The 27,021-nt window shown below is 34.6% G+C and overlaps 1 protein-coding gene across 6 annotated transcripts in view; it reads right to left on the bottom strand.

The window, feature by feature from the left end:
* Positions 1-957: 957 nt before the first annotated feature.
* Positions 958-27,021, bottom strand: part of NIPBL (NIPBL, cohesin loading factor) — a 158,308-nt gene continuing 132,244 nt past the window's right edge. For 3 of the 6 annotated variants that reach the window (XM_017823616.1, XM_017823620.1, XM_017823621.1), the window contains 26 exons: positions 26,891-26,973; positions 25,811-25,943; positions 24,806-24,949; positions 22,850-22,939; positions 22,388-22,602; positions 22,183-22,285; positions 21,334-21,432; positions 21,088-21,234; positions 19,880-20,014; positions 18,766-18,864; positions 17,194-17,247; positions 15,934-16,042; positions 15,219-15,355; positions 13,546-13,686; positions 13,180-13,273; positions 12,918-13,072; positions 12,570-12,660; positions 9,297-9,470; positions 8,506-8,696; positions 7,684-7,791; positions 6,214-6,414; positions 5,659-5,805; positions 3,793-4,082; positions 3,304-3,478; positions 2,519-2,704; positions 1,592-1,957 (listed from right to left, as the gene is read on the bottom strand). In XM_017823616.1, the coding sequence (XP_017679105.1) occupies positions 1,592-1,957; positions 2,519-2,704; positions 3,304-3,478; positions 3,793-4,082; positions 5,659-5,805; positions 6,214-6,414; positions 7,684-7,791; positions 8,506-8,696; positions 9,297-9,470; positions 12,570-12,660; positions 12,918-13,072; positions 13,180-13,273; positions 13,546-13,686; positions 15,219-15,355; positions 15,934-16,042; positions 17,194-17,247; positions 18,766-18,864; positions 19,880-20,014; positions 21,088-21,234; positions 21,334-21,432; positions 22,183-22,285; positions 22,388-22,602; positions 22,850-22,939; positions 24,806-24,949; positions 25,811-25,943; positions 26,891-26,973 (3,867 nt within the window). Of the gene's footprint in view, positions 1,958-2,477; positions 2,705-3,303; positions 3,479-3,792; positions 4,083-5,658; positions 5,806-6,213; positions 6,415-7,683; positions 7,792-8,505; positions 8,697-9,296; positions 9,471-12,569; positions 12,661-12,917; positions 13,073-13,179; positions 13,274-13,545; positions 13,687-15,218; positions 15,356-15,933; positions 16,043-17,193; positions 17,248-18,765; positions 18,865-19,879; positions 20,015-21,087; positions 21,235-21,333; positions 21,433-22,182; positions 22,286-22,387; positions 22,603-22,849; positions 22,940-24,805; positions 24,950-25,810; positions 25,944-26,890; positions 26,974-27,021 lie in introns of all 6 variants that reach the window. The other 3 variants (XM_017823615.1, XM_017823622.1, XM_017823617.1) reach the window with 2 other exon arrangements.

The raw sequence follows: 27,021 nt of genomic DNA, 5'->3' as shown, positions 1-27,021 counted from the left end.
CTGTACATAAGAATATTTTGGAATACTATTCCTCACAAATTGACTAAAGTATTAGAATTCTGCAAGTTAGTTTCATAAAAACTACCTATATATTAAATTTGTAAAAGAAACAAAACATAATAGAAAAGGAATTACGTGTTGAGGAACATCTGTTTTCGATAAATACATTTGAAAAGACAGCAGGGTTTAATAGTCCCCTAAGAAGTTTAGCTGTTTTAGACTTTTTTCCTGTTTGCAAATATGCTGCTTTTCTTACTCTCTAGGAAGACAAACTGCTTATGAAAGGTTGTGGCAAGGCAGTTGAAGCAAATGCTTCTGGAAGATTTCAGTAGCATTTTTTCAATTTACAAAACGTGAAAACATCTTTCAATTAGTAAAAAAAATAGTCTAATATACAAACTTCTTTTTTTTTTTTAAATTCATTTGTGAAGGAATGTAGTGTAATTAGCCAGACTCATACCCATTCACTCCTCAGATACTGGTAGAGATCTCCTCTTGACACAAACCTCTCTATATTAACACAGAGAAATGCACACATGGCCAGTTTGCCCAAGCAGAATAGTCATTCAGCTTTCCCCAGATTTGAACTACCATAAATTACCGTTTGGACAGCATTAGAAAGAAATTGAAGCATACAAGGAATAAACTATAGTTTCTTTTTATATCAAAATGTACTCTTGAAAATGTGTTTGGCACAGTGCTAAATCATATAGTTAATACTAAATATTGCAGGATACAATAAAACCCTGGAGTTAACTTGTGTTTATACCCTTTCAGGGATAAAAATAAAAAGATACCAATTATTCAGAAGTCAGCCTATACAAACTGTATAAACAATATTTTATGTCTTGTTTTGAAAACCACTGATATAGTAAATTTTACATAAAAGACTGCAAAATAATATAAATGGATTTAAACAGATCTTTACAATAAGAAATTCAAATGGAAACAGACAAGTAACAAAGAGAAGTAAAAAAATTTATTGCAGTACTCGTTCCACCAGATTTGCTGGGGATCCCTTTTCTTGTATTATTTCAGGGTGACCTAATACATCAAAATCTACATTTACAAAAACTCCTCCTGCAGATAGGTCATAGATACTGCATGCTTTTTTTTTCTTTCCTTTTTTTTTTTTCTTCAACAGAATAAATTATATATCCAGGAGATTCTGCCATTTTACAGCCTGGTAAAACAATGCTTTCCTGGAAACTGGGCTAAGCTAAAGAAAGCCATCCGCTGCTAGGTTAAACTCCAAGAACACTTTATTAAGAACATTAACAGACTAATTTCCAACATTCACTTGTTTATTTTTTTTAAACAGAAAGGTTTTTTTTTTTTTCAAGATATAAACAATTTTTTTGTTAAACTATAATACAGTGGGAGTAAAAATGAACTGAGAAGTTTCTGCTGCACAACAGCGAAGGAAGCTCCCACAAAAATGTTTACCAAACATTTCCTTCTTTTTTCCCCGCGTCCCAGGTTCCATTCTTACTCTTCATTTAACTGATTTTTTTTTTTTGCCAGAAAGTTGATATTTCAAGTTTTTTCTGTTATTTCATTTCCTGTAAATTTGGCTGCATGTACAAATTCATTAGCTGGAAGTTCCATCCTTGGCGGCATACAGCGATCGTAAAGTCTGCACAACTTTATTAGTCAGCTTATTAGCACTCGTTAGAGCAATTTTTTTGTAAATAATGTCTGACTCTTTAATAGTGTCTACCCAAGGCACCAGTTTGCGGCCATCACGGCGCTTAGCCTCAGTCCAGGAGCCACTGTAGGAGCCTGCCATCCACTGAACACTGAAGCCATTGCTGGTTTTCTGTACTACTCTTGCAATTTGTGGTCGGTCTTTGTACTTTGGACAGCAAATAGCGATGACATCCATGACATCAACACTTTCATTCATCTGTGCTGCCAACTCCGTAGAGTCTGAATTTCGTTTTGACCTTCTCAATGACTAAAACATTGGGGGGAAAAAAGACCAAGTGTTACACAAAAGAACTTTAGTGAAATTATTGCTTTTATTGCTTTTAATCCCTTGACGCCGGGAGTTGGGATTTCCCGGCACACATTCCATTGCCGGCAATGAGACGCACCGCGACCGCCAGCGCCAAGGGGTTAACATATCCTTGTAAAACCACATACTCTTAATTTGTACCCGTGTCTTTATCTCTTATTGATATATAAAATTATATATACACATGAATCATAAAGCTACATAAAAACTTGGCAACAATAAAAAGGATAACACACAGTACATTCCAAAGGAAAATTAATAACTTTTTATACGGGATAAATCTCATTTTCTAGTTTGGTTTTTTTTTTATTGTCTTTTCTGTTAAACTTTCTACAAAAGTTGTATAAACGGTTAAGTAGAGAATCTCTATCTACAAAATGCTTTTTTCATGTGGATTACATTACTTGGTGTACATTTAATATAATAAACTGACAATATAAGCACATAAAAATCATTTTACGTAATACGCTGCGAAATACGTTGACTCCTCCTCCGCCTCACCCCTGAAGTGCCTCCTCCTCTATCCTCCCCATCACTTTCATCGTCCTCTGTCTCAGCTGCATTGTTTTTAGGGCTGCCTCCTCCCAGCAGCGAGGTAATTGCTTTGTTCCGAGCATTTGTGCTAGCTGACACCTCTCCATCTTCTTCCTCTTCATCAGGATCCAAATGTTCCATAAGGAGCTTGAACTATTAAAAAAAAGATTAGTCCACATTGTAACTTTAAAAGTAGACATTTATGTCACATTACATTAAGGATGAAACAAATAGCAACATAAAGAAACAGAGTAAAACAAACCACAGGCAACTTCAAACATGAACAGCTTATGTTTTGTTCTACAAACTTAACTTCGCTATCTTTTTTTAGTAGATACATAAAATTTCTTCCTGCGTTTTCAAAAATGGCAAGTTTTCTCAATTGTTATTGGGAGAGGGGGAACAGTTAATAAACTACACCTAGTCTCTGCTCCCATGATGGAAACAGACAGGGATAAAGTGAACAAATTATACAGGAGCGATACACAAGATGGATACCTGAAACTAGAAAATACTCCATAAAGGTGAATATTCTTTAGCTGAAATTACTTTGCATTGTGTTTAAACTTATTAGAAGCCTTTGAAATAGTCCTGCTAAACATCCTGAAAGGAAGGTCAGCATATCACATCAGATGACTAGGAACTTAAAATTTTGAAATCTTCATCCAGTACATCAGCATGTACTTTCAAGTTTATACTGTATTACCTAGTTTGAAAGGATTTCAGGTTTTCTGCAAAGCAACTTTACTTACATCTAAGTACTGTTTTACTATACTCCTCTTCACTTCTTCAGTGATCTTGGAATTAGCCATATCACTTCGCAGAAAATCCAAAGTTTGTTTTGGATGGAAATGCACTCCTGTCTTCCTGTTTATAGCTTTATCATAAACTTTTGCAGATTCAGATGGAGAATATTTTTGAATTTTACTGTTTAAAGAAAACAGTGGAGAAGAGCTTTTAAGGGAAGTCCAGAGTAATTTGAACAAAGAGCTTTAAAAATCTTCAACTAGTTGTATTTTAATAATTCCATATACAATAGACAACATGGTAAGAAATGAAATCATTGCTTTTTCTAACTCAGAGTTCCATTACCTTCAACTTAACACATTTGGTTTCTCTTTTACAAAAATCTATTGCTTAAACAAGTAGTTATGATCAACTTAAAGAAAAATATCTCCCAAACCTAATCCTTACAAATAACTCACTGCACAATGAGTCGTCTATTATCTAAATAGCCTTACCTATCAGAGAATCCACAGAGGTTCTTTAAATGCTGTTTCAGCATCAAAAGTAATAATATGCCTTGGGAGACATTAGCAAATTCAATTAAAGGAGCTGAATTTTCAGGTAAACATTTCATCACAGCATTTATGTCATTTTCTTCATCAGAATCTGAATCAGAGTCCACTCGTTTCCGTAATCTCCGAGGCTTAGAAGCTTCCTCCTCACTTTCGCTGCCACTGTTACTGTCACTCTCACTCTCCTCATCTGATGAAGGCTTTCTTTCCTTTTTTTTGTCTTTCACCATAGACTGCAAGGTAGAGGAGTTAACACACATTCCAAAATTAGAGTAAGTACCATGTATGTTTCTAAAAAAATCTTTTCAAAATCATTACTGGTATAAATAAGCAAGAATTCTCTGAACAAGATTATTAATTTATAACTTGATAATTTTAAATTTCTTTATGGCAAAAAGATACTGAAAAATTTATCCAAAGCCTAGAGCTTTTTGCAAGAAACTGAAACAACAAGCATTCCCATGACATGCTATCCTTAAAAGACTGCTTAAGTTTATTAGCAGTTACAGTAAAATACGGCAGAAGGCCAAATATAATAAATTAGAAAGAAAATTCTGTTTTTCTTTCACTTGGATCCTATTTCTGTGTGTCATGGAAACTTCCACACATACTTTGGTATAGACTAGTCCAAGATGGTTTAAATCCTCATCCAAGATGGTTTAAATCCTCATCTCTTAAAATTCTATGACACTAACTACACTGCTGAGCAAAGTGATCATAGACAGTATTAATAATAATAATCCATCGCCCCACCCCTAGAGGTGTTTATCTAATCCCTGAAAGTGTTCAAGGCCAGGCTGGATGGGGCTCTAAGCAATCTGGTCTAATGAAAGGTGTCCCTGCCTATGAGAGGGGGCTGGAACTAGGTGATCTTCCAACCCAAACCATTCTATGATTCTATTATTAGTTCTACTACTTGTAGAGCTACAGAATTTCATATGTGCATTATTACTGCACATGGTATGATTTTTCATGACATAGACAATAACGTGTCCTAACCAGGATCTTATCCTTTCTATGCTGGGTGCTACACACTGGTCCTCAGTTTCAAGAATGTGCTTTCTAGCACGTCTCTTTCTAGCAGATTAAAAATCAACTTCAGTAGGGTAAGAGTTCAAAGCAATGTACTTTCCAGGCACTGTATGTTCAGGCATCAAGTTTGACCTGTACTTATTAGTTGGACTGGACATTCTAGAAAGAGGTTTGATTCCTGACAGTTTGCACCTTCTACTGTTAAAAGTTGTTCAGGAAAGAAAGACACTGAAATCTTTAAGAAGCAGGGGCTTTTTAATTACAGGGTTGTGTATTGCCATAACAACAGATACTTATCATGATTCAGGTTCTTATGTGTTGCCTTAAGAAACATTGCCCACCCCTCTCTCGTAACAAACTATGTATTTCAAGTCTCTCAGGCAACATGAATGCAACCGCCACTTGATAACAAAATAAATTGTCAACTGGATTTTATTATTAAAATTATACAACCAACCACAATAAACTAGTATCCCATGATTATTCATGTACTTCCAGAATGCATGCAATTAATTATTATTCAGCCATATTGGGAAATTATATAGCATTGATCTCAAAATTCATCATTCTTTTTTATTAACATAAGCAGCAATGTAAGTAGTTTTGAACTAGCGTCTATGAGATGCAGGTCAGAACAGGTAGTGTTGCTTGGTTTTTTACTACTGGTTACATACAAAGCAATGCTACTAGTCCACACCATAATAATGGTACACTGAAAAATCTAGCATGTTATAGAGCAGCTTATGTTGCCACTATAATAAATATAAATGCATATACCTCTTTAAATGACTGTAGTAGGTTGCTACCAGAAACTGATAGTGTAATGTCTATATGATGCATTATAAACAGCGGCTCCTCCTGTGTTTGGTAAGGAAAACAGGCTAGATTGTCGGCTATGTACAAAAGCATATTCACCTCTGTTTTCTGCAAGTTAAAGAAAAAATTTATATAAATACACATACAAATATCTTGGATTCATACACTTATCCTGTGTTCCTAACAGTATGGAACAAAACAATTATCAGAATTTTTATTCTATATACCCACCCAAACCCACCCTACACAAAATATATATACATGCAAAATTTAGTCATACTCAAAGACACACTATTTCTGATCAGTCCAAACTGAGTATAAAAAGGTACAGAGTTACATAAAAGTAACAAATGCATTCTATTATATAGATAAATACCTTATATTACAAAGCAAAAAAAGTACATTAGGGAAATAGCTGTCAATAATTATGTTGCAAAAATACATTGTAAAAGGAGAATTTAAGCTTCTAATGCTGCATTTTAGCTTCTTTTTAAGTGAAAGAAATGTGGTACTTACTGCAGTATCATCAAAGAGGTTGAGTAAAGAAATGAGAAAGGCTCGTCTGTGTTGACGGTTCCCTCGGATCATGGAGTACAGGTGTGAGCACAATGCACTGGATGACTCATCATGTCTAAAACCTCTTACAGGATCTTTCGGGCAGGTATTAATTGCCTGTTGTACCTGGTAAGACATCTTCATACCAGCCACTGCTTTCATCTGAAATGGAAATGTATTTGTTTTTACTCAAACCATTGCTTCCAAAGCACTACAACTTACTCTTTTTAAAGGGATGCTCATCTTAAGTTTAAATTCAAAACATGTACTGAGGCAATATTACCTTTTGAGTTGAAAACTTGTGTCAGAGATCAGAATTTCTTGTGAATTGCTTTGACCGTAAATTCTGCCAGAAACATACAGCTAATTTGTCTACCCACTACATCCAGGTACTTCAATTTAAACGATTTTCAAGAACACTGAAATGTGTTCATACATGAACAGAATATTTTACCAAATGTACATGCCTGGTATCATTTGTAGGGAAACCAACTGAATCTATATGAGTGCAATAGGACTAACAAACAGAAAATGAGGTTTGTTTGGTTTTTCTTTTCATATATCCTATAATTTCCGGTTGATTTTACTTAATTCAAGGGTCCCGCTCCAGCTTCAGAACAAACTGAATCTCTAGTTAGACTGCATATTCAATTCTCTTCATACTCTGCTGCTGTTCAGAGAAGTTGTCTCTGCACCTATATACTGTGTTAAATCCCAGCTACCTAACATACCAAATTCGATCTGCTACGCTTCATCTAATGGATTAGGTATCTGTTTGGATGCCACCAGCATGCTCCCATTGCAGTAGAATACAAGCACACATTAAAAGTCCTACAGTGCAGTACACACACTGAACCTAGACTGGGATTTTCTAAAATAAGGAGAATGCTGCAGCTTAATTTCAGACCTTAAGCAGAACGATTGGCACAATGCCACAACTCCACATGTCCTCACTTAGCTCTCAGGTTTTCCTTTCAGCAAGATTCATCGGATCTAAACAGCTTCCTATGCTCCTCCTGCTTAGATTACAATTTATAAAGCCTTGGTGCCTTGTACATTCTAATACACATACACTAAGGACTTAATCAACTGTTACACGGTGTTCTCCCTACTCCATTGATACAGGAAAATCACTGCTAAACATTATGAAACACTTGTCCTTCCCTCTTATCAAGTACTACTCAGTGTGGAAAATAGTACAAAAATAAAGGAAATTTTGTACTAGAAGAGACACTTCAAATTATTTTATCCTGTTTCTCAGAACAGAAATATCCGAACAGGGGAAAGAGTTAAGATCATCTTTACAATTGCTTAGTTATTGTTTATCTGTGACTTTTTATACTCCTTTTTCTGTAGTTAAAGCATACTCAGATGTTAAACCACTAAAGAATATAACAGTATTCTGTAATATGTTAAATTAGAATTACTTACATGAATGAACCCAGCATATTTTTTGTCTATTTCCACCAACTGCTGGTCAGCTTTATTTCGCATGGAGGGCTCTGGATCTGTGCCCATAGCAATTAAGTACGGCACGCACTTGAAAAACAAATGAAATGATTATTCAGAGGTATTGTACCTTCTTTTTGTTTTTTGTGCTTTGTTCCTACTGCAGAAACTAGAATAGGAAGCTCCATGCAACTTACCACCTAATTACTTTTTGCAAGTTAATAGTACAATATACTGTGACACACTAGCATTCTAAAGAAGTTATGAGTACTTCCCTGTTTGTCAAACTCTAAAGTCAATTTAGCATACAGATAATTTCATTAAAAAAAACCCCAAAACACCACTTAGGACATGTGCAGTGGCTGCAGTATCAAAAATTAATTACAAAAACATGGTATAAGCAAAGAATAATGGAAATGATGACTGAAGTTCTAACACTGACTGTGCAGTTCCATAGTGTTTGGAGCATACAGGGATTCAGGTGGAAGCAAGTTGACACAGGATAAAGTGTAAACCTTGAATTCATAATAGAAATACGCTCCAGTGTATATTTCTACATGCTCTTTAGGAACTGCCTGGGGTTTTACATCATAATCCAAAAGTAGACAATACAGATAATGTGGAATCTCACTGGATAAACAACATAAAGGAGATTTCAAAATATGCTTTCTGTAAAAGCCTCTTGCTACAATAAGAAATTATTGTAACTTAACTAGAAGAGAAAACCTGGAAATTTACGTAGTAAGCGTGAAAGCCTCTTAAAACATGAATAACAAGAAGTCTCAGCACAAAAACTTATCATACCTGAACAGGATGGATGAGGCCCTGGTTTAACGTCAGTGCAATGACATTTAGAGCAAAGTGGCGTACACTGGACTGGTTATGAAAGAAAGCCTCAAGGACCTGTTTGAGATATAGCTGCATGATGGAACTACTCATCCCTGAGGAAATATCACCCATTTCTTTCAGGTCTTCCTGTTTTGCTACTTTTTTCCCTGTGAAAAGGACAAAAGCAACAGCATACTCACCACGGTATAATCACTTGCTTTGCCTTACTTGATGTATGCTGATTTTTTAGGTTCACAATAAATACACATTTCAGCTGTCTTAAAATGATGGCATGAAACAGAGAACAGTCTGATGTCTATCATCATCATGGCTAGGCTTCGCGAACAAAGATTTAGGAAGGCACTATCCACGTTTGTTGATGTCTAAATATATATAAAAAACTACAGAGAAACTATTTTAATTCAAGTCTTATTCCTTAATAAAGGCTTTTAATTTAAAAAAAAAGTTGTATTTTTTATCTGCAAATTAAACTTAGAGGGTTTTTCGATAAAAATTATTACTACCATCATTATAGCAATTACGTATTCTGGACTCCTTCCAGCATTTATACTGTAAGTATAAATTTATTATATCTTGAAAGTAAATAATACACCTATTATGCAAAAACCTCTTTTTAAATACTTATAAAATACTTTGGGTACATACTACAGATCTGATTACAATTTTGAGTCAGTGCAGACACATAGTAATTGTATGCAACAAAGTCAAGTTATGCATGCCTCGTTAGCACAGAACTCGGCACTTACAGTCTCTGTCTGCCTGCTGCATACGTGTATCCTCCTCCTGCAAGTAGGTCTGGAGATTTTTTAACACCTGAATTTTTAAGTTTACTGAACAGTTCTTATCTGAAAGAATGCTGTTGTACAGAGTCTTCACTTCCTGTTCAAACATTAAACTTGGGTGCTGGATAAATGCAAATCCTAAGGGTGGAAAAAAGAAGAAATAGTCCTCATTATTATTATCTAGAAATTGTATTTCTGCATTTAAGTCCTTCAATAGAGAGGTATGAAATTTATCTCCTCCCAACAGCATAGCTTTTTCTAGTCTAAACAGTATTGCATTTCCATATGGACACCATCTATAGCTTATAAGAAGTTCTGATAGCCATGACAGTTCTATTAACCATGACTCTGTTTGAGGGATAAAATGGTATGTTGACTCAGGGTGGCTGCACTAAAAAGTTATACAGGTCTGGATCCAGGTCCAGTATAGTGGCTGCATCTCAATGACTAGGAGTTCTCACAAGAACAAAAAAGGAACATTACTAAAAATTACCTGTTATTTTTCTAATACTATTGGAGATAAACATTCTTCTGAAACTGTACAGTGTTACTTATATGGAGGCAGAGAAGAAGTGTGAAAATTGATAAATATCATGAATATTTAACATCATAATAGAACAAAAAAATCAGCTGTGAACACAGTAACATTTATGCCTCTTGATATCATTATTCATGTATCTATTAAGGTCTTTTCTTGAAAACTATCTGAAGTGTTCCCAAGACTACATGTGTTGGAAATACACGCTCCAGAACTGTTTTTAGCTGCAGCCTTACCCTTGCCAAGGAACCAGCTGTTCTTAAGTCTGTATTTCATAAAAATTTTTCTAAATTAGTAGTAATATATACAATTTTAGATTGTGTACATAAGTTTATAAGTGTTGCTGACAAACTCTTATGCAGTATCATAAAAAACAGTAATGGAACCATAACACCCCCATTTAATTTACATTTAACTATTTGATTACTTTTTAAAATACTGTTGAGGAAAAGCAGACATTAAATATATTTTTTATGACTGCAGGAAACTCAGCTTTTGAATGAACACACAGAAGATATAGAAACATAAAAGAAGAATGAGAGGAAAAATGAAAGAAAATAAAATTATGCAAGAACAATGTATAAAAATAGCTATAACAGAGGGAAGACTGAGTCACATTTTTAAAACTGGCTCCTTACAACAAAAAGACAGTGTAGGTAAAGGCTAAGTCCAAGGCAAGACCTCAGTGTGCTAAAATCCCCTTTTGGTCTCAAAGCAAGAAGCAGAGAAGCAGGTGGGAAAAGAGGAGGGAAAGGAATTATAGTGGTCTTAGGAGTATGTGGTATGATTGTGCACTCTATACAAGTGTATACTGGTGTTTGTAACTTGACCACGTCCAACGTCCAACCCATTTTTAAGGTTAATTTTAAAAACGAAAAGCACATGGATGTATTTGTAACAACCCACATCACGTTTGTCTTCATTCGCTTTAAGGCATCTAAACCACCAGTGTTCTCAGGGAAATTTGTATTTTTCCATCCCTGGTCAACTGGGGAAGAAATCTTACTTGGCACAGCTGTCATAGGAGATGAAGAAAGGCACTTGTGTTTTTTTAAGGATTGACTTCACATCTCAAGAGATGCCATCACATCATTATTCTTCATGCTTTTGTTTTCACTCTATTAACAGTCTTTAGAGTAAGCACTGAACTTGACTAAGATATTAACTGTTAGGTACTTACAAGTTTAGCTAAATTTACTAACAAAAGTTTATATCCTCAACTTGCTTTGTAAATACACATCTGGAAGAGAAGCATAACCAACCATAATTATTAAGTTTAGGGTTAAGCTTAACTCTTCAACAGCAGCAGCACATCTCAAAGCAAAGGCTAAAACTGTTGAATGTCCTTACTGAAATGATATGCTGACAGGAAAGTACACATTCTTCATGTGACACCTTTCACCATGTACTGATGTTGAATTAGCTTGCTAGTCCTTTTCACTTTATTGCTGCTCACAAACATTGAATGACTTTGACAACTTTGCTCAACTAGCAGCCTATAGGATGGAAATTTACACTCTTTACATACATCTAACAGCTACCCTCAGAATGGAACCAGTGCTCAGATGAAATCGATGTATCACTAAAAAAAGTAAGGTTTAATTAAAATAAAGACTTAAAGCGGAGAAAAAAAATATCTGATGAATTACTATGGACAGCCATCCCTATTTTAACCCCTTGCCTAAAACCCATCACAATTCAGTCTATAATTTAGAAACATTTTTGGCAAATGCAGAATATTCCAAATCTATGAACAAAGTAATCAAGCCTATGGTTAAGGAATACAGTTCCTACCCCACAGGCATTATTCTGTAGAGTACAAATAAGTTGGACTGGACTATAGTTGTGTTGTATACATTGATGTAATGCTTGGAAAAACTCCAAGTATTCCATAGCACTGCTCCCACAACAGAGGCAACTCCAATGCCATTGATCCTGCTCAGCTGTCTGAAATAGTTTCTCACAGAACATGAAATGAAGATTCAATCTTGGTCCTTATCCTCAAAGCCCTAAGCTGAATTGAAGCAGAATATCTAAAAAGTCCCCTAAATAGCAACATAAAGAGGCAAACATCTTGTCCACAGTTAAATCATACAATGGAAGCTCGCATGCCTGGGAGACAACTTACTTTAGATCAAGCAATAACCCTGAATTGAACCTTCCCAGAAACCAAGGCCTATCTGCCCAAATAAGATTCTCTCAGATGTAGACAGAGAAGCAGAAAATGAACATGATATGAATCAGACAGTGGCAGTTCATTCACCACTGAAATCACTGAAATGCCATGCTAATCTCACAAAGGCCACTCAGCCAGTATAAACTGCCAGGGTTCCCTTGACTCCTGCACAGTGTCTGCTCCAGCACTTTTTTACCTTGTGGACTGAAAAACAAGGTTTGGAGTTACAATATACTTGCTTTTGGAGAAAAAAATAACATCTTCATTACCTTGGAAATCTGCTGCACTTTACAACTTGGTCATACATCAAAAGGCATTCACTGTCAAAAGCACCCAGTCTGATGCAGAATTATGCAACTAGCAACCTTTTGACAGGTTTTCTATAGCCAGTTCTCAAACCAAACATGCAGTAAATTTTGATTTTAAACAAACTCCCTTGTGACTAAAGAAATACAGGAATTCCTACCGATAGACATAGATTTTTACTGGAGCAAAAATAATAAAAACTATTAATATTTCTTACCAAGGCCAATAATGGCTTTTGTCTGTACTTCTTCATCTGAATGCTTCGTAAAATACATCAGCAGTTCAAGTACTTTATCCTTAATGTTAACCTGAGCAAATTAAAACAAAAATAATAGCTATTTGAAGATGAAACTGATGTTTTTAATCTCTTACAAAAGCATAAATATCAAAAAGAAAAAGAAGACACACAATCTTACTGCATAGCCTTTGCAAAACCACAAAAAGCTATACCATATCCATTACAGAAAAATACATAGCTCTGAGGAATTACGAGTAGTGTGCTTTCAACTTGAAGTGGAGCATTCAATATATCTAAGACACGGAGAGTAAATAAAAGTTGTTTTACCTTACTGTTGCCCTTAAAATCTTCCTGATCAAAATCAAAATGCCGACACAGTGCTCCAACAGTGAAAAGTGACCTAAGGAGTGCTGGTTTATTGGCAGTTAGTATTGTACTGTTGGGGTCTTCTTGGTGTTGATTTTTTAATTTAGAAAGTGCACCTGCAGTAAGACAGAAGTTTTTATTACAGTGTTTAATTGTGGTGTATCACTGAGATAAGACTTGTAGCCAAAACTGAAAAGTGACAACTACTTGTGATTTTACTTACCGTAGTATCTATTAAAACAGGCCCATACAAATTTATAGTTCTGGGTGACCTTGTTCACAACAGCCCCAAGACAGCTCACACAATGCTGAACAACCTAGAAGCAAGGAAGAAAAAATGAATTGTATATTTAGAAGTTAAACTTGAGATTTTTGTGAAGTTATGCAGCAAAAAGCTATGCTGAACTAAAATTAATAATCTAACAGATATAATGTTATGTCCATCTCCTGGACTGCCTGAACTTATTAAAAAATAACAACATCACGTACAAACTCTGGTAAACCAAGTACACTGAATTTTATGGCGTTGTCTTTAAACCAAACTCCACGTGAAATGGAATCAACAGAATAGTAGCAATTAAAAGCTTACTGTCATGCCATATTTGATGATGAGTTTCATGAGGTCTTCCTCAATAGTGGCAAGAAAGGTTTCACTTGGGTGCTCCATTAGTGGCACTACAAGCTCTAAGATTTTTGCAACATTGCAGATCACCATGAAATCATTCTGGGTCTGAAACAACAGCATACACAGTGTTTAACATTTCTGGTCATGTTACCTATAAGCTAAGTATTACTAATATGCAGGGATAGTTAAAAATCCCAAATATTTAAGATATTTTGTAAATATCTAAAACAATATTTATATATTTACATCTGCTATTAAATTGTGTATTACTATGAAATTTAGTTCTGTTTACTACAGAAGTTCTGGGAAAAAAAAGGACTGGATAAGCAGAATTACAACTCTCATCATGGCTCTATCAGACCTGAAAAACTTTTGGTCTCATAATTTTCTGGAGTCCTACAAGAAATTCAGGAACTCTTCCAGACACAGGCAAACTAGAGAATGCACAACATCTGGAAACTGGTATCAGCATCAAAATGAAGTTGTGCTATGACTTAATGTGGTTTAAAGAAAAAATGATAATGTGTACAAGTGTAGAAGTTAAAATAAAAATTATTACTGGATTGCATTATCATGACTGTAAATGTATTTTAAGTATGGAACCTATGGAAACCTATGGAAAATATTTATCTATATTTATCTATTACAGAGACATCCTGAAATGGTCTTTTGACAAATCAAGCTCACTAATCAGGATAGAATAAATCCCAAATACTACTGTCAAGCTATTTGACCTATTCAAGCTGTCAGTGGTAATTCTATGATTCATCTCAACCTGTGTAAGTATAAAACAGATGCAACCCACCAAACAAGCTGCAGCAGGTAAATAATCAGATTACTCTTTCCTATACTGTTTGTTCAGAAACAGCTCTAACAGTCTGTTGAAAATGTGCCCAGAGAACACACCAGGGCTGCACCTGGAAAATGCCAGGCTGTATTTCCAATCTAAGCTGGTAATAATTACTCTTCAAGGCTGCCCTGGGCAGCTGACCTAATGAAAGGCATTGCTGCCACCCACCCATGCTCCTCCTTGAGCCATGGCTGCCCTGCTCCTTCTACCAGATCAGGAGTGTCAGATATAAAGGGCAGAAATCACTGCAGGGTTTCAGAGACCAGAGCTGGGGAGGATTTCTGTATGAGAGCTCTCTACAATGTCTTACAGAGGAATACAAGAGCACTAGAGCTACAGAAGTGAGAGATGAAGTCTGGAAGAGGATGGATCAAGACACTTTCCTTCTCATATATTTGCTATATATTAGATCACTCTATCTTATGCAATGTTATCCTTAGTCTTAAGACTCATATGTTAAATATTAACTACTGTTAAAACTGTGACTATAAACCAAAACAATTTTATGAAATTATTTTATAACAGGAGAAAAACTGGGAAAGAGGCAGCACAGGTTTCAGTTTCACTTGGCTGTAAAATGTGGAGGTAGAAGATGAGGAAGAACATCTTAGAAGCTACAGAGATCTTCAAAAGGACCTAGTAACTTTCAAAGCTATGATACCCACAAAGTAAACCCACAATATTAAATTTTCTTTTCCTTCTACCTTCAATTGCCGCAAGTATACATGACAGCTGTTTTCATGCTCAATTATCTAGGGAAAAAGAAAGACTGATTTTCTCTACTTACACTACATTTAGTGGTCAGGTATGGCTGCATCGTCATGGCATGTTTGACCATCAGCTGGGGCCTTATTTTACTGAATAAGAACAAAGTGGTTATGCAAGCAACCAATCGACCAGAATTCACACCTTTGTTGTCAGAATCTGCAAAAGATCACAAAATACAAAAATGATATAAAGTCCAAGTGCTGCTTAAGCAATGAAAAACATATGCCTAAGCATTGTTTGAATATTTTTTTCATTGCACCTCTTACAAGATCAAATCAGAATATTCTTAATAGAGGTGAGAACATAATGTGTTAACATTTGCCTGTGACCAAAAATACTTGAAAAACGAAGCAAAGATGCTTCAAAGACATCACTAGTTTTTAAACTCCTTACTGTACACAGAAGACTAGCCCAGTCAATGAGTCCTATTACAACTGTAGAACATACTAATGCAAATAAAACTTGCCACATTTGTTTTGATTTTAGTGATCTGAAAGCCTGAAAAAGTTATTTTAAAAGTAGTTCTGTTATTGTGGTTAGCTAGTGAAAATCAGGGAAGCCTTATTATTATACAGTGCTCAAAAGTTCATAATGAACTTAGTAGCAATAATTCATTACAATCAGCTTTGTAACAGGAACTCTGTAACAGTAACCTTTTGCAACAGTGGTTTCAACAACTGTTACAGTGTCATATAAAATTAAAAGGACTTTAGTTGAGTTTTATATTTTATTACCTGATAAAGATTCTTCATATTTAAGAATGTGCTCAACCAAATTGTCAACGAGTTGAGTACAGGCTTTCTTCACAGGTTTATATGAGGCATCCTCTTCCGACTTCAACAGCTGTAGCAGATGAAACAGAAAATGGTTTAGTACTAATGCTGCATTTATTTGCACAGGATACACGTTGGTTTTATAACAATTACTACAGATACACAAGGATTTTAGACTACAAAAGTATTTAATTCTCCATAAAGCTTACAAGTTGAAGAAAAAATTATGTGAATTTAGAAAAACAAACCAAAATCAAAGATAAGTAAAGAAAAACTAACTGCAATAAGAATCCATAGAAGTTCTACTATTTTTTGCATTGAGATGAAAGGTGACCTTATGCTTAATGGAACAATGCAGAAATTAACAGGAGTTGGAAATAAAGAGCTTATAGAAATAAAGAGTAAATTCAAAACAAATGTTTTTGACACTAAGCTAAAATATCAAATGAGGATCTAACAGTTTTATCAAAACTGTTTAGCCTTCTTTCATATGACTTCGGGTACTGTCCATGAAAATCCTTTTAATATCTAAGAAGCACTGAGATCATACTGTAGCCTTTTCTTCACCGAAGAGGCTCTTAATGAAGAGGCTCTGATTTACTTGGTTATCTATTTTCACGACACTCCAGGCTAGGATAAACTCAAAAAGGTTTTTTTGCTTGAAAATTAACCAGCGTATACAAGATGTAGAGAATGACAATACATGTTAAGAGATATAAAAAAGCAACTTCAGTGCTTAGAAATTTCTGTATTAGATACAAATGAAATATAATGCAGAAGTAACTTTTCCTATAAAGATTAATTGCTTCCTTAAACTGTGTAGCAAATACACTGCATGTGAAAATATTCTTCTTTATAATTTAAAAAAAAAAATTTACATTACACTAGGTGCCTCATTTCAGAATTAAGTATCTTAGCTGTGGACTATGTGTTTATGTCACTCATTATCGAAGAGATGAAGAAATTAAAAATAAACAAAATCCCTCCAAAACTAAGAAGTGAAGTATTTTTAAAAGAGATGATCTGCAAAGACAGAAACTAATGTCAGAGACAAAGAAAACTGCACCAATGGAGACAGAATTGGTCAGATATTTAAAGGGTAGGAACTGAATTTGACTACTGTAAAGGATTGCTCTTGGAGTCCCCTTTCTATGTGTTTAGTACCAAAAGAAACGTTAAAATTCTAACAATTATACCATACATTCAAAATTCATTACTTACATTTTGAAGAAGCTGTTCAAACCAATCATACCCTGTATCTCTACAAGCTGCAACCTAGAAGTATTTTTGAGAATAAACTGGTTAATAAAGAAGGTATCTAAGGAAAAATTACTTCAATACAGATGTCATCTCGAAAGACCAGTAAACATGCATAGATGTATTTTCATATGCATTCAGAACAATGGAGATAAGAAACTTTCTTCTGCATTTGAAAAATAGTTCTCATTTAAGTGACTCCAGAATTGATATTTCATACAATATAAAGCCTACACATTTTACTGGAGACTGCTGGCTCTAATGCAAAACAAATTTTTGTTTTGTAGAACATTTTGCACAGATTTAAGCACAAATACAAGCCTGACACATGGAAAACAAGCAGGCATGTACACCACAGAATGTCTTGAGTTGGAAGGGACCTACGAGGATCATTGAGTCCTACTCCTGGCCCTGCACAGGACACCCCAACAATTCAACCATGTGCCTGAGAGAGTTGTCCAAACGCTTCTTGAACTCTGTCAGGCTTGGTGCTGTGACCACTTCCCTGGGGAGCCTGTTGCAGTGCCCAACTACCTCTGCGTGAAGAACCTCTTTTCCAATATCCAACCCAAACCTCCCCTGACATAACTCCGGGCCACTCCCTCAGGTTCTGTCACTGGTCACCAGAGAAAAGTATATATACATATATACACAAACACACACATACACCCATATATATATATAGATATATATATGTATTTTTATATAAACAAACCAAGCCTTCACCGGTGTCATATATCAGAAACAGCATACAGGTGCTTCAAACTAGAACCGGCAGGAGAACTGAGAATTTAGCTGAAGTCAAATTGACTGACTTCTCAGATTGGAAAAATGCACACTAGACTATAATTTTGTAAAAATACTTCTATAAAGTAGAATGAAGTTTAAACCTATAATTGTAAGTAATGAAGTGAGTGCTTTTATTTGATATTTACATCTTTGTATAATTGATATTAAAACACCTTTTCAGCACAGTGGCTTTATACAACATATTTTCACTACAAATTAAAGCATTTTCATTTCAGAGACATTTATTTTGGAGCCCTTTAATTTGCTGCTCCTAAAAAGTAAGACATGATTATGCAGACACTAGTTTACCCTGAGTAAGAACATGACTCTGTATTTATTAAAACACCTTATTAACCTTTTACTAACCTATTAACCCAATTGATACGTTATCAATTGTTTGAGGAAAATTTTCTTTTATGAGAGAACTTAGTTAGGCTTAACTATACGCTCCTTCTAGCAATTCCTGCAGAACGTTAAATATATTAGAAGGTGGTTATGTTTTAAATGAACAAGTACTTTATGCAATCTGAATATAGTGTGGTCACAGTTATCATTGCCAGTAGATTAAGCGAGCATTTAAAGTTTCCTACAGCCTGTTCAATCAGATGAATAATATTCGCATACATTTCATGCCAGGAGATAAAAAGAAAATCATCTGATAAATTTTTCCAAAAAATACAGATAATACTTCAAAGATACTAAAAACATAATTGAATTTCACACAGAGTTTAAATTTGTTTAACGTACCACATCAGTGATGTTTAGTATTTTCCTTGTCATTGCTTCTTTGTCATGGTGTGGAGTTGGAGTAAACCAGAGCTTCTGGAATGTCTCATTTACTAATTTCTGCAGGAAAAGAAAATATTAGCATAAATAAATAAACTTAAATCATTACACCAGTATTATTTCTAACAGATCCATACAACAGATTTGTTGATGTTCCATGCCATTTCATAAGAAACTATGCAACCTAAGTGAGACTGTTGAAGGAAATGTTATCTGAGACAGACCTGGGTCTGCTACTACAGGAGTTATACTGACTTCTATGCAAACTTCAGCAAAATGAATCAGTGGAAACTGATGCTACAGAAAATGGAGTTACCATCTTACTGCACTAATGTGGATTCCTCAGGAAAACACACTACTATATTCCCTTTCAACATTTTTGAATGGAGGACAAAATAGAAGAGAATGAAAATGAACAAAATGATTCCAAAATTATTCTTATTCATGGAAATGTAAAAAATGCATTGAAGATAATGCCCTATTTTTTCTGATATCGTTAGAAAGCTAAAGGGAAGAATGAGAGAAAGTAAGGTCATCCTCCCTTCCCAGAGGCACCTTGGATCTAGATGCTCATCTGCTTGTTGTCATCTCAGAAAGCCATTAATGTATCTCAAGTGGTAAAAATATCTGCTGCAGTTTCGAAGTTGCAGATTTCAAATCCTACTGAAAGCTTGATACAACATCACTACAACTGTGTTTCAAATTACCCCAAAAAATTTAAGATTATTTTGCCAAATTAAACAAATCAAACAGGCTTATGATTTAATACATTATCTTAGGTTTGTGCCCCTCTGTATATACATTGCACAAAGTGTAGAGTGTAAGCACATAAGTAACGTTTTAGGGGGAATATGATTGATTCATCGAACATTCAGAATTAATATGAAATTAACAGGGACTAATACTTTTTAATGTTATATGCAAGATATACTAAAATATCTGCTCTCAAAAATTCCTAAAAGTCATAAATATTACAAAGGAGCAATGTAATTCTTTTCTGATTTTTTTTTTGGTCAAAATATGGAACCACTAAAATAATGATAATTAAAATTCTGAAGGATATGTTTCATTCTACCTTAATGCCTTCTTCATCATTGACTCTCCGAATCATTTTCACACACATTTCTGTAATTTTGGGGAACGTTGGTTGTTCAATGCAGATATCCCTAAGTATCTTTATGACTCTTTTTCTGACACTGATACCAGTATCCTGTGAAGAGAAAAGAATTACACTCTTGAAAACAAATCAGAAACATTAATTTATGTATTATACAAATTAATACTTGAAGATCACCAAATCTGACTTGCAAAATTTATTTAGAAAAGGCAAGTAAAATATTCTGGAGTGCACTTATACAAAAGCCCAGCATAACTTTTTCTAAAGGTTCTGGCTGAGTTCCCAGAATCTTGAAACACTTCCTCCATTTATACCCTCCCATCTAAGAGCTCATGACGTTGCAAACGCATAACTCCTTTTCTTAATTCAAGAGCTTACAAGCCAGATATGATGATGCTTTATCTACTCTATTGGAATACACAAGACTCCTTATAGATCTGGATGGTAATACTTTAAGCCTTTGGATAAAGCTTATGGATAAGACACATGCAAGCAGTCTTTTCCATTTTACTAGGTTTCATCTAAGGAGACAGAGGAAGATTTTCACTTCATTTCACCTTATTCAAGATCTGTTGAATCTGAATATCAGGTTGAATTGCTTTCTGCAGTGTAGTACGCACATGACCTACTTAGCTCCAAAACCCTTCACAAACTTCTTCTAGCATCTAATTGCAGCAAACTGCAATTAGACTAAAAACCTGACATGGATGCTAAGAGCTAGTGTTATCCTACAGTTAAATTAACACTGTGTTTTATCTGAACATCTAGAAAAAAATTAGCACTTTTTTAGTACAAAAACTCTAATAAGCATTTCAAACCACTAAAAATAGCATATATAAGCTGCCCTCAATGACCCATATTTCAGACTTCAGAAATGTAGCAAAATTCCTCATTTCACCTAATTTGAGCCTTAGTAATGGAATCAAAAGGAATATATCCCTGGTTCTGATGCAGTACAACTTTCTGTATATGTTTACCTTTCGACATAACAAAGCCTCTCTGAAAACAAGTGATACAATTTACAAGGTTTTTTTTAAAGCATGATGCTCACCATTCAAGCAATAAGATATAACAATATCATCCCAGCTTATTAAACATACGAGCTCAGTTAACAGCAAGTTTTCCAACACGACTTATTTTATCATAAATACCACAGGTCACCGTACCAATATCCTTTCAATCAGCATGTCATAATACTGCTCAGCAAGCTGAGGGCGACAAAGCACAAATCGGCCAAGCAGCTCCACAGCTGCTTCTCGTACACTGGTGGAGTTATCCATGAGCCGCCCATGAACTCCTCGCTGCATATCCAGCTGAAAAAAAACAAACGAAACAAGGATGCAAAATAAGAAACGAAGACTTATTTTGTGACAGAAGAACATATGCCATATGATAAATGTTTCCTTTTTTACCCTGGCTAGAATACTGGGGTCTACAGCAACAACTTCAGATAAACACTTCATGGCTTTTGTTCGGACTGCAATTGCATTTTCACCAAGTACACGCAGAATCTAGAAGGAGAACAAAAACAAAGATTCAGGTTTTTTGGGAAGGTAGTAAGCATTGGTTAACAACAAAAATGCACCAGAATAACTTATAAACAATGTAACTAAAATAATAATAATAATAACTACATAAAGATAGTAAGAACTAAAACCTGAATTTATTTTTTCAGAGAGTAAAAGGGTGCATGCTAGTGTTGTTTCATGGCACTGAAAACTAAACATGGATATTTACTAGGATTTGCTCTTCTCTAAGATGGGTCATAAGTTTCTTAATTTCAAATTCTACTTTGCTTTTCTCCCAGAAAAAGCAAAGAAATGACACTTGTCAAACAGCAGCTTCCAAAGTGACATCAACACACAGATGCAAGCAACTGGCCAATCTGGCTTGTATTTGAAAATCAAATTACACTCAATTTAATGAATTAATCTTATCAAATAAGCATGCATCCTACAGAAGCTGTGAAAACTATTTCATCACTTTGTAATGATCGTTTCACTGTGTACATATAATGATTGTGCCATGCACATACATGGACAAATAAAATAATGGTGTACATTATGACATACAAAACGAATGCCAGAAAAAGAAACATAATCACTTACGACACCAATACAGACTATGACAGTACATGGTGTTATTGTGGCCTGTTAAATACCTCTGCTCAACAATAAACAGATATATCACATTACTGAAAAAGTGTTTGGAATCAGAAGCCAACTGTATTTTACTGTACGACGATTTCCAGCACAATTTACCTGTGTCAAATAAATATCGAAGCTCTGGGCAAACGGCCTCATAGAGGCCAAGTAGCGAACAATCAAACATGCATCCTCATAGTCCACAGTATCAGAATTCATCCTGCAATAAATTCCATGTGTTAATTAGGACATGTTGATACAAAAAATTATTTAAAACATCAAATCCATGGCTAATAAATGAGTAAGTGGTACTAAAACATACTTTAATGTACTGAATTGAGATGGAGCAGTTTTAATGATGCTGCGAAGAAACTTTTTGCGACTTTCTGCTCTGTGCATGATTTGTCCTGTGGTCTCAACATCTTTTGCATGATGAGTTCCTTCAGATGAATCCTCATCTTTCTGAGATTTAATTGCTTTTTCTGTCTCCATAGTTGTATCACGGAACCACTGAGCTACATAAAACTTCCGAGAAAACTGTAGAAATACAGCAGGATGCACAGAAAACAAAAGCAGTAGATACAGAAAAAGAAAATTAACAGACTTATAATGAGATTAAGGGAATCTAATGCATCAATATTATTTTAGAAAACACAGTCAACAGTATATGTTAGGGTGACAATTTAATTGAAGTGCTAATACGTATAATCAAAAATCATTTTATTCAATACACATTATTGAAATTATTTTTATATATGCCTGACAACAGAAAGCTGAAATTTACCACTAATGATGCATCAATTTCTGTGTTCTCATCCAGATAATCTAGCAAAGCCTTTTGCAGCTGTTGAATTTCGTCTTCTCCTCCTGAAACCTGTTAGAAGTAGAAAGATAGTTATAAACCAGAATATTGCACAGTTGTACTTGTTATCTGAAAATCTGCATGTCCACACATAAAATACACTGAAGTCAGTTGTTTGCATAATTGCAGAACACTAATAATTTTTTAACCAATTAGTTATAAAGTCTAAAAAATATTAAGAGTGGAATAAGACCGGTTTTAAAACACACTGACTGATTTGATTCATTTTGTTCCATTATCTTGTGTGAGGACCCTGTCACAGAGGAAAAAAGAAGGGCCAAACCCATAAACCACCTTTATTTCCTCAATAATATACTGAAACACATTGATCCTTGCAGTTGCTGAAGTTACAGCAGAGAAAGGTATTATTTTTCCCCCCAAATGAATGAATTCAAGAGTTCAAAGCATGTCTAAAATGCATATAATATTAGATAAACTAATGACAAGCATGTACAAGTGTTCAAATGAACTTGACAATCTGTGACAGATTTCTACAAAAAAAATCTACTGTTCAAAAATGTCAAAACAGAACAGATTTCCCCCCAAAAACTAATTGTATGAATAAGGAGTCCAAACCACAGTACGGAATGCAATATGCATTTATCAATCATTAAGGAATATCCTGGTAATGACAGAGCATAGAAGAAAATATCCAAGAGAGTCTAAGTACTCAATTTAGCACGAAAGAAAAATCTGTGGAGGTGTAAGTTCACTTCTGAATGGAAATAATAATTTAAGTTTCTGATGACAACAGCTACCAACGGCTGTTCTTATTTTCTTGCCATTTGAACAGCAAAGCGAAACTCAGCTGTCATGTACATATTGTTCTTCATAAATAACACAGCACTCTGCTCTGATTGATGGTACTGTACCACACACACCTTCCACAATGCACGGATGGTATTGTCTACCATTACTGATGTTAAGCTTCCTGAGTAACTGAAAAAATGTTCCTAACATTCAATTGCCCACAGCAATGTTATTTTCTGCAGATGCCAACACCTAGCAACTATGTGATCCTTTAAAAAGCCCAAACCAAATAGAAAAATTCAGGTATGTATCTTTCTAGAATGTCTTTCAATAGTATTATAACTTCCGGAGATAAGGAAAGAGAAAAGGATTTTTCTGAAATACTTCCTCCCTAAGTCAAATGTAAAACTGTTAGAATTGCTGTCAACAGTGGAGAATTATAACCCCTTAGTAAATAGAAGTATAAATTATATAAAGCCATGGACATAAAGATTTGACACTATATGTTGTAGAATATTCTAATTGACAAAAGTTACGGGAAGTATCAGCCTCATAAAGCAGTAGATGGCTTTTCATTCTGCAACTGAATGCCTGCAAAGTGCAGAAAAATAAATCTAACGGTCACTGTAAAGTACATGTAACATAGATCTGAAGTCTGTTCAGGTAACAGAAAGGGAAATGCTGAGAACAGTTGTTAGTAGTTCAGAAAGAAATGCATAACATCCATAAGAAAAACACAAGTCCCCATTTTTAAAAGGACACATAGGACATGAGATTTTCTTATCATATGATGTATTGTTACCACTTTGCAATTGCAAATACAGGTACATACGTATTTTTAAGGTCTCCTAAGAAAGAACATAACTGTTGCTCCATTATTTTCTCTCTATTGCCACAGGAAAACTGGCAAACTGATCACCCACTGTAACTAACCAATTCATAGGATCACTACAGAGATGGTGCAAGGAAGACATGAGCTAACAAATGTGATACTAATAAATACAGAATATTCGATACAGAAACTTGAACAGTGATTCTCCATAATGTCAATTTTTCAAATATCTTTATAATTTTCACGTATTTGAATGGATAGATCTCAATCCAGCTGGCATAGGATGTCTCACACACCTGTTTGAGGATTCTGGCTATAGATCCTTGATCCATTTTGCTAGTGACCGCATCTTTCCTTAGTCTTGCAGCTACAGTTCCAAGATAGTCAAGTGATGCAACTCTTAATGCCATTTCTGTAGATTTGTTACTAAATTGGTGAACCTAAGAAAAGTAGAAAAAACTATTAAATACAAATCTTTATTTATGCAACTGAAGTTCTTCTCACAAGAGATTGCTTTACCTTTCTAAAATTTTCACCTGATTTCCATGTTGCATAAAAGTATGTAGCTTACCATTACATTCCAGATACATTAATTACTTTACATTAATGCCTCTTTATTGGGTCTCCCTCTCTCTCTCCAAATATGCCTCTTACTGTTTTTTTAAATATATATTTTCATTAAACAAAATAGACAACTAATACAGTGGATCATCAATAGCAGAGATCTTTAGCATCATAATGCTATTTCTTCATTATTCACACAAATATAAAGCTACATTTTCCCAGCCATAAAATATTTTCCAAGAAACAGCTCAAATTACTGAGTTAATTACACTGTGATACTGAAAAGCAACATTCCCATTCTGTGAAATGACATAAGCAAAAGCTGTAATTGTGAGAAAACAAACCACTTAGTTGTTTTCTGGTTCTATGATGAAGGAACAGTCTAGAGAAAATATTTAATATGAATAATTACAGCTATTAGTCTGACTTTACTCCAAATTAATATGTGCACTTATTAGATGTTATATAGGCATTTTTTTGTGTTGAAAATGTAATGGAATAGTGGAACTGGACTTCCATGAGGAACTGTATACATACGACTTTTAAGAAGTTCCATATGAATGATCCTCTAACCAAAATTTTATTATTTATTTGTTACATAGTAGTAAAGCACTCAAGAAAATCCTTATATGCTGCAGATGATCAGAAAGCATTCCTGTAGTAGTTTCAGCTGAAACAAAAAAGTCTTCATTGTAGTATAAAATAAATTCATACAGTTAAAAACAAGAATGCCTTACCAATAGTCTTCCTAATAAGCTAAGTAGCAACTCTGCAGCTGGCCATTCTGGTTTGTTGACTGTTGAAAGAAGATCTTGAATGAAGTTCTCAAACAGTGGCCTGTAATCTTCTTCCCCTTGTTTACTGCCGCACCTGTTTAAAATAAAATGCATTTTGTAACAGAACTAGCAGAAAATTTGTTTTATTCATTTACAGAGAAACAGCTTAAACAGTTATCACTCCAAGTTGCATTGCATATAAAGCAGCTAATTCGTGCTACCAGAATTTTGTTGCCAAGATTTTTTTTATTTTTAGCTTTGCAATAAAGTCTGCATTGACTTGGACAGACAAAGTAGGTAGAACTGTAAAGCTTAAGCTGGAGTAAGATAGTTGAGAGGTGATGTGTTTATACTCCTTAATCTTGGTTTGATTTATCTGATAGTGATAAGACATCTAAGTATTATGCTTCATAAAGGTTCCAATCAGAATGTAAAAAAAAAAAAAAAAAATCAAAAGTTAACACACCTGATAATTTTTGACTTATATGTGGCATCCCTAAGTTTAACAACATCAGAATCATGCAGAGAGATTGTTGATGGCTTATTAAATAGCTTTTTGGTTTTAAGTGTAGAAATTGATACAGTAAAAACCTAAAGATGTATTCTTTGAAATCCTTTGGTTGTTCAGGCATGAGGTTTTTTCCCCTTTGAGCTATTAACATTGCTAACTTCAGCTAAATGAAAGTAATGTTTAGGTTTTTTATATCTGATGATAGAATCAACATGGTTTCATGACTTATATATATGTACTCCACCTTCTTTTCCAGGCCTCATTTAAGTAATAGACCTCTAATAAGGGAATCCTACACAAACTATCAAGCATTCTTGAATGTATGAAGAATTCTACACTGTGCAGAATTCCTGTTCCACAAACATTTTTGACTAGACTGGAAACTCTTAAGCACCTATAAAGTATACCGTTATAAATAACTCCATGTATAGGTATTTATCACTGTGCAGTGGTCAGGTTTGTCTTGAAGTATGACTGACTTCATATGGAGCTGGTTTCATCAATGTACTAAAGAATGCAAGAGTACTTACTTCTTAAGGAAAATAGAAAGGAAGTTTTGTGCTGTTCTCATGGCTGTTTCATAAGAGTTAGTAATAAGCACATCTTGATCCACCTAAAAATAATAAAATACATTTGTCCATTATAGCATACACAGAACTAT

This window comes from Lepidothrix coronata, unplaced genomic scaffold (assembly GCF_001604755.1).
Source record: "Lepidothrix coronata isolate B3197 unplaced genomic scaffold, Lepidothrix_coronata-1.0 Scaffold104, whole genome shotgun sequence".
NCBI classification, from domain to species: Eukaryota; Metazoa; Chordata; class Aves; order Passeriformes; family Pipridae; genus Lepidothrix; species Lepidothrix coronata.
This window is presented reverse-complemented; position numbering and strand designations above follow the sequence as displayed.